The sequence below is a fragment of the Mandrillus leucophaeus genome, unplaced genomic scaffold, assembly GCF_000951045.1.
Source record: "Mandrillus leucophaeus isolate KB7577 unplaced genomic scaffold, Mleu.le_1.0 Scaffold147, whole genome shotgun sequence".
Classification (NCBI taxonomy): domain Eukaryota; kingdom Metazoa; phylum Chordata; class Mammalia; order Primates; family Cercopithecidae; genus Mandrillus; species Mandrillus leucophaeus.
Genome location: NW_012101443.1, coordinates 4,552,881 through 4,561,210, shown reverse-complemented (window position 1 = coordinate 4,561,210; position 8,330 = coordinate 4,552,881). Strand labels below are relative to the sequence as shown.

The 8,330-nt window shown below is 36.4% G+C and overlaps 1 protein-coding gene across 5 annotated transcripts in view; it reads left to right on the top strand.

Moving 5' to 3' along the window:
• DGKH (diacylglycerol kinase, eta) overlaps nucleotides 1-2,676 on the top strand; it is a 124,964-nt gene extending 122,288 nt beyond the window's left edge. For 2 of the 5 annotated variants that reach the window (XM_011974636.1, XM_011974635.1), the window contains one exon: nucleotides 2,023-2,676. In XM_011974636.1, the coding sequence (XP_011830026.1) occupies nucleotides 2,023-2,112 (90 nt within the window). In that variant the 3' untranslated portion in view covers nucleotides 2,113-2,676. The remainder of the gene's footprint in view (nucleotides 1-2,022) is intronic. The other 3 variants (XM_011974638.1, XM_011974639.1, XR_001005447.1) reach the window with 2 other exon arrangements.
• The last annotated feature ends 5,654 nt before the right edge of the window (nucleotides 2,677-8,330 follow it).

The following is an 8,330-nucleotide window of genomic DNA, read 5'->3' as shown; positions in this document are numbered from 1 at the left end:
ACCACATGTTCTTATAAGTGGGAGCTCAACAATGAGAACACATAGATACAGGGAGGGGAACAACATACACTGGGGCCTATTGGGAGCACAGAGGGAGGGGAGAACATCAGGATAAATAGCTAATGCACGTGGGGCTTACTACCTAGGTGAAGGGATGGTAGGTGCCGCAAACCAGCATGGCACACTTTTACCTATGTAACAAACCTGCACCTCCTGCACATGTATCCTGGAACTTAAAATTAAATAAAATTAATTTTTAAAAAAGTATAGCTAGTAAGTTATTGTAACTCTATGGAAAACATTCTTCTCATTGTATACCCAAATAGTAATTCTAAGTAGATTCTACCTCCCCCAAAGAAGATTTAGTCTTGAGAATACAACGTATTTATGGCCTAAAATAAAATATTTAATATTTAAATATATTTTGTAATTGGATACCTATGTTTTCACAAAGAGGTAAAGATATTTAAATATTCCACTCAAAAAATCTAAATGTGACTGTAAATGCATGTATATTTCAAATTTAGGTAGCAAGCATTTGTATGGCCTTGCTTTTAAGCTTGATACTTTAGCAGATATTCAGTAAATGTATAGTAGCCTTAGGACTAATTTTGGATGCCCTGTGTCATAGGAGAAGATATTTTTCTGAGTCAGTTAAATATCTATGAAATATCTTGAAATTATCTCGTTTGACAATAGCATTGGCTATGAAAACAGTATTTTCCAGAAGGATTCATTACTGCTGAAGAACTCCAAGAGTTCTTAAAGGGTAAAGGGGAGAAAGAGAGAGACAAGGACAGAAGACTTACACCAGTTTGATCTATTTCATTTAAAAGTTGAAAAATAAATAAATTACCAAACAGGGTGGATAGTTGCATCTTTATCTTCTCAGACAAGTTACATTATTTTATAACCCTGGTTTTTTTTAGGCCATTTTGGGAGTCATCTTTTTAATAATTTTCAAATAGTTCAATTTTTTTTTGAAGAAGTTGTCTTCACATATTAGCAAACTGACGATGCCCTTTCACTTAAAGAAACTAGGATTTGGAGGCTGTAACTCTTTGCTTTAGTTTTTCAGAGTGAATAACTAGCGGTTATTCACCCTTGGTTAGTTTTAACTTATTTCTGCAACAAATATTTGCAAAGTACTTGCTGTGCACACTCTGCAGTCATCATCTATTTCTGAAAGTTAAATATTGAATTCTTGGCACTTATAGGAAGAAGTTTCTTTAAGAAACAAGAATAATAATTTTGAGAGAAAAGAGCCAATAGTGTTTTGAGGGAAAGCATCAACTAACAGATAGTTATGTTTAAGTGATTTTTTACACACATACATTACAAAGTATAAAGACTATTTAAATTAAATATTCCTCTCAAACAAAGACTTGTAATGCAACTGCAAATGCATATAGAGTCCAAATTTATTTAGCAGGTACTGGTATCTTTCTCTAGAATTAGGTCTCACTTTTAAATTTAATATTTTAGCGCAAGAAATGTTGTCTTAGAACTAATTGTGGGTGCCCTACTGTCCCACATCATTTTTTTCTCAGAGATCCCAAAAGAGCCTTTCTAAGAGGACAGAGAGAAGAGAGGGGGGGAAAAGAAAGAAAGAGAGAGAGAGAGAGGAGAGAGAGAGAGAGAGAGAAGAAGGGAAAGAAAAGAAGAAAGAAAATTTAGGTTTTGACTCTTGAAGTCAAAAGCCACTGTGTATAATTACGAGAATGTCATAGTTAAGAGTTTATGTAGAATGTGATTTTTTTTTTTTGTACCAGTTGGGAATTCTTCAGTGTCAGGTTATTTTTGTTTTATAAACATTTTTCTAGCTTTCACTTCCGGAATCACTGAATATAAACTAAAATGAATGAACTGAATGCTAATTATGTTTCTTACTGGTTAAATATTCAATCCCCAGTTTTCTATTATCAATACACTTTTTTCTTTTCTTTCATTTTTAAAATTTTCTTTCTGCCTTTTTTCTTTCATTTTTAATTATTTCTACCTTTTTCTGTTCTTTTATTTTAGGACCTGGGGATACCGAAGGTGGGCCATGTGAAGCGAATTCTCCAGGGAATTAAAGAGCTTGGAAGGAGCACTCCACAGTCAGAGGTGTAATCATATTAGTGCTATTCTTTGGAAGAGAAGTTATTGCCACTTAATACAAAGTCCTTGGAAGCAAGTGGTGGTTCTTGTAGTTTTCTGCGTAGATAAGTAAGCACCACTGAAGCACCTCTATGGCTTGATATTTTGCTGTGGGTGAAATTTTGATTTGAGGTATTAGAGAATATTTTTGTACCAAAAAATACATTCCACAAAGCCATTTTCTTTTTGTGCAAACCTGACATGTTCAAATATATTGACAACAGTAATAAGGTAGGAGGAATCTGAGACGATTGCATTGTCTAAAAGGTGGAATTGCAAAATGTTTACTTTCCATAGATCTGGTCTGATGGAATGTTCCTACTGTGCAACTGCATAATAATATGTGGTTAAAACTTCCTGGGTTTCATTATTGGAGGCATTGGCCATTTTCTTAAAATCAGTAGGTTAGGAGACTAAAATATAAATTAAGTTGTGTTTTGAATGTAGATTGGTATCACCTCCAACTCCTAGTGCTTAGTGGTCAAGAATATGTTGAAAACCTGCCCAATACTATGAATGAATGCAAATCTTAATGCACGATATTCCTGCCTGAAATGTCTTTCTTTTTCTTGCATGTCACATCTAATATTGTAACACTTTAAATAGCTTTCATGTCAATTTTAATGTTAATGGGATTTAATTTATTACTAAAGTATATTTTTGTTGGCTAAGGGCACTGCACTTTTCTGTTTTTTAATGTGGAATTTTGCGTAAATATTCTGTACCTAAGACTTTGTGAATGTGTGTCTGTGCCATAATCAACAAATGATATACATGTATGCAAGTCAATTTTATTTCAATCTATCATAAGCAGTAGGCGTGCACGTTAACAAAATTCTCTGGGTATTTTCATAAAATTACCTGCTCCCTTACCTGACAAAACTTGTTACAGCTTTCCAAACTAAAATGTCCACATTTCGTTTCTAATTTTTAATTTCAATTTAATAATTATTTAATATTCTGTTTGAATTTATGATACAGTGAAGTGTTGATATCCAGGAATTCCCTAAGGTCCCAACCGAGATTTATATACTGAAAGATTACCCAGACTCACCCACTCTCTGTAGTGGCTTCTGACACAAACTTTCCAACAGAAGACATTTAAATTTTTTCTTAAGGGCTTTATGTTATTGTTATTATTATCTCACTTAATTCTTAATTCCTGTCAGGTGGATATTATTTTCCTTTTTCTAAACCACTCTACTTCAGTGTAGCTTATTAGAAGTCAACATTACACTGGTCAAATCTTTGAAAGCCAAAGGCATACATATCAAAAAGTCACAAAAATATCCTTAAATAAGCTTTCTTTAGCCATTATATACCAAAATATTAATTATAATATTTTAAAATATTGTATATAAGAGAAATAAACAGGGTACTGACTCAGTGGTGATAATTTTTATGAAGCAGCCTGCTAGGTTCTTAATAGATATATGCACACACAGATATATACATATACACATATATGTGTGTGTATATATACATACACATATACATTTATATGTATATATATACCTACATACATATAATCTTGTGATATAGCATCACTGATAATTTTCTAGACAATTATTTCCCAGTGTTTAAAGAGAAATACTAATAGGCGAGCATTTAAAATGAACTATTGTCAGGCATATTATTTAATTATATCAAAGGAGTTTAACTGTTTGACACTTTACTCTTGTTTATAACTTGGGTATTTAACTACTAGTAAAAATCACAAAATTTTGATGTCTTTAAAATAAATGACCCTGAGGGATTCCCGACCAAGTATGTCTGACTATATATTTTACCTAAGTTGTAAATAAATGGAAATTTTCCAAAGATAGTTATATCAGGTAGTTTAAAAAGAGTCATGAGACTGGGCACTGTGGCTCACGCATGTAATCCCACCACTTTGGGAGGCTGAGGTGGGTAGATAATCTGAGGTCAGGAGTGCAAGACCAGTCTGACCAGTATAGTGAAACCCTGTCTCTACTGAAAATACAAAAAATAGCCGGCTGTGGTGGCGGGCACCTGTAATCCCAGCTACTCAGGAGGCTGAGGCAGGAGAATTGCTTGAACCCAGGAGATGGAGATTGCAGTGAGCTGAGATCACACCACTGCTCTCTAGCCTGGGTGACAGAGCAAGACTCTATCTCAAAAAAAAAAAAAAAAGTCATGAATTACTCAGTTTTTCTAATTATATCTGCACTTATGAAGTCAGAGGTCTCCTTTTTCAGCCCCTCTGATAGTCCCACCTAAGTGCTGTTCTGTAAACACTTTCCTGTGCAACCTAACAGAGGTACCAGGTTCCCAGAACTCTCTGACATTACAGATCTCTGTCCATCTCTACTCTCTGACATTACAGATCTCTGTCCATCTCTACTAAAAAAGGAAAAGTGAGGGCAAGAAGGGGAAGAACTCTAGCATAAAGAATGTATTAATATAAATAGCTATATTGATTTTCACCCCTCATCCCCCTTTGCTAATAGAAAAGAGTCTAGCTTATGACGTGTCCCAAATTTAAGAGTGTGATGTGAAGGATTGAATTTTGTTGGTTTGTTTGGTGGTCTTTTCACTCGCAGGTAACATCTTTTGTGTATGCTGTAAAGTCTCAGTTAATGGAATCCTACAGTACATTTCTGGCTGGCTCAGTTGGTAGAGCGTGAGTCTCTTAATGGAATCCTTAATTAGCCAGAATTTTCCTGCAAATGGCTTTGGATGGGGGAAATTCTCTAAAATGACAATTTGGATATACTTTTTGTTAAATGAGAGCAATTTTCTCTATATGCTTTGTCTCTGCATGGCTGTGCAGGGCCCAAATGACTTCACTGACACCTGTTTCCAGGAGGGGGTCTTCAGAGCCTCCTTAGGCCCCTGTCAGTATCATAAATAATTCTTCTTCTTGTAGTAGATGCGATTACCAAAAAAAAAAAAAAGTAGGGAAGAGCTTCTCCACGGGATCGGATCACAGCTTTGGGGAGTGGGATGGGGCCTCTGTGCTTTGATCCATGCATGAGCTGGGGTCAGAAGTTCCCACCTGCACCTGACTGCAGTGACTGTAATGGCTGGAATTGTCAGCTCTTCTCCCGGATAGGCTCTCCTTCACCTGGAGGATGGGGGCTGGTGGGAGGTCAGGGAAGGGGAGGGCATCAGCCAGAATATATTTTCTTTCAGTTCCGTTTCCTGAGGAAGAACTTGCTTTTAAAGGAGGTAAAGGGACAGAATCAGACCTAAATAAAATTCCTGAGTATGCAGTATTTCTCTTTAGGGTCTCTTCACCTCCCTTTCTGAGTTTCTTTCCTACATTCTGGCTCTTCATTTTCGCAATGCCCAATGCAGTCATGGTTGCTGAAATTCTCACTGCTTTCTGCTTTCCTTTCCCCATAAATTAATCCACTACAAAATGACCACTTTCATTTCTCGCTTAAGCATACATGGTGGGTCATTTAAGTGTTAGGAAGACAACAATTTAAAGACACTAATTTTACAGCTGGCATTATATAAAAGGATACTTGCTAGATAATCTAAATGAATTGATGGATTAGATCATTTGGGGCTGTGATGTATATTGTTCTTACTGACAAGAAATGACCCATGAATATCTAGATCTATCCTATCTGATATTTTAGCTACATGTGGCTATCTAAATTTAAATGGAATTTCATTAAGCCAGGCACAGTGGCACACACCTGTAATCCCGGTGACTCGGGAGGCTGAGGCGGGAGGATGGCTTGAGGCCAGGAGTTTGAGACCAGACTGGGCAACATAGTGAGACCCTGTCTCTGAAAAAAAATTTTTTTTAACTAGTTAGGCATGGTGGCATGTGCCTGTAGTCCCAGCTACTCTGAAGGCTGAGGTGGGAGGATTGCTTGAGCCCAGGAGTTAAAGGCTGCAGTGAGCCATAGTCATGCTACTGCCCTCCAGCCTGGGCAGCAGAGCAAGACCCCTACTCTTTAAAAAAATTAACTTAATTAGAAATTCCATTTCTCAGTTGTACCAACTACATTTCAAGTGTTCAGTAACCACAGTGGACAGTACAGATGTAGAAAATTTCCATCACTGCAGAAATTCTGTTGGACAGCTCTGGTGTAGATCATTGCTACTCAAAATGTGATCCATGGGGCAGCAGCCTGAGAGCTTACAGAAATGCAGAATTTCAGATCCACTTCATATCGACTGAATCAAAATCTTCCTTTAGCAAAATTTCTCAAATGATTAGCACTGGCCTACATCCATTTTATCCTTCCTTAGCTATAAGGGACGTGAGGTCCAAGGGCTTCAAAAGGTCCCTGGAATAGCTTGTTCCTTCATCCACTGTTTCCTATTCATTCTTCAGCTAATCCCAGCAATGAGCTGAAACTCATTCATCATCCTTGCTGAGTTTTATTCTCAATCCTTATTCCTCACTCTGGTTCTAGATGAGCCCTCCCTACCAGTGGTTGTATTTTGGTAACCGAAGTGGGACACAGGAGATTGGCGGACCAACACAGCTGGCCTTTCTCTAGCCCTCCCTCCACCACTAAGTCACTAACAATCCACGTTTGCTCAGTTTGTTGACATGTGGCATGTTCATTTGTTCACAACTTAATCACAGGGAACATTTCAGAAAAATATGTACTGAGATAAGTTAAAACCATGTTAGTCTCCTACAACTTGTACATTTTCATGTTCTCTTATCAGTAGATTGTTGTTGACATAGCTCATGCATGAGGACGCATAGCAGCACACACACAGTGAATGAACGGTTAGGCATGCAAAAAAAGAAAGAAAAAGGAATGAACCAAAATGATTCCAAGTAAAGTGAATGTCATTTAAGCCCTGTAAAAAGGCTTGCTTTGCTAGATTTAGATCTGTGTTCCTTATGCTCACTTATCTTGATGGTCACATGGTTAGTAATTCCTTAAAATAGTGCCTGAAAAATAATATTTCATGTTCTTGACCCCCAAATAACAATTTATTCAATTCTATAATAAGATTTTTCCCAATGAGACTTATTGTCAGGAATCCTTCGCTTAGTAACTTTTACATATTGATATAATGTACCAAAACACAATTGCCTAGAGATGCTTTAGCTAATTTTTATTAATAATGAGGACAATATTTTTGTCTTCATGGAACTTATTTTTAACAGGAATCAAGGAAGAAAATATTCATGCAGAGCTATAACTTAGAAAGTTATAGGGGCTGCCACTATGCAGCACTTCTAAAGTAAAACATCTTTTATTTCCAACTGGGCTGTCAACATAGTGGACTTTCATGCTCTATAGATATGAATTCTTTCAGGATATAGCCCTTAATTAAGCTATAAGAACAATGCATCTCTTGACCCTGACATCTAGGATCTCTCCTGTCCACCCCCTCTATGCCCCACTCCAACTAACTCATCCTGTGTCTCAGATGTAAGTTGGATAAGACAGTGGGTTTGAAGTTTGGTAATACAAATGGCAGTTTTGAAACACCAAATTCTTTAGATCAGCTGAAATGAAGAGTGAGAAGTGAAAATTCCTCCACTAGTAATTGTTAGCCAATAGAGTAGCCTCCCAGAGCAGTCCCCACAGCACTTGGTTACCATGGGTTTCTCTCTTCTCACTGCCTGCCCCAGTGCCAGGACGCCTGGGGCTTGTCTCTTCTGTGGCATCCCCTGATTGACTTTTGTATAGCAATCTCTGTGTCAAGTCAGTAATATGATGCCTTTGTAATAGGAGGCCTTCCTAAGAAGTAACTGCAATTTTTAAAACGTGATGATTATTGGTTTTTATAATACACAAAGTGTTAATTGTTTCTTATTTTATTTTCTCATTATTTTTTTCCAAGTTTTGTTTGGAGATATTTATGTTAGAAGAAAAACTATAAAGTTTTATCATTGTAGAGAACAGAGATCAAAGACAGCTGGACTGTACCTATTTGTATAATTATTTCTGATATTTTTAGGAAAAGAAGTTTAACAGGGTAACTCAGACTGAGACTGTTAAACTCTGTTCATGATAAACTCCATGTTACATAATATAGGTGAACAGATTAATTCCCTCCATGTAACTAAGATATTCTATTTACATTATTTATATACTCTCTTAGTTGTTTATGCACTTCCAAGTTTTGGAAAAATGAAAACCAAGCTACTACTTAAAAGTTATTAAAAACTTCACATAAAATATTTCATTTTAGCTACAAGTTATTCATTGCATAGGATTTTATAAATAGTCTGGGTA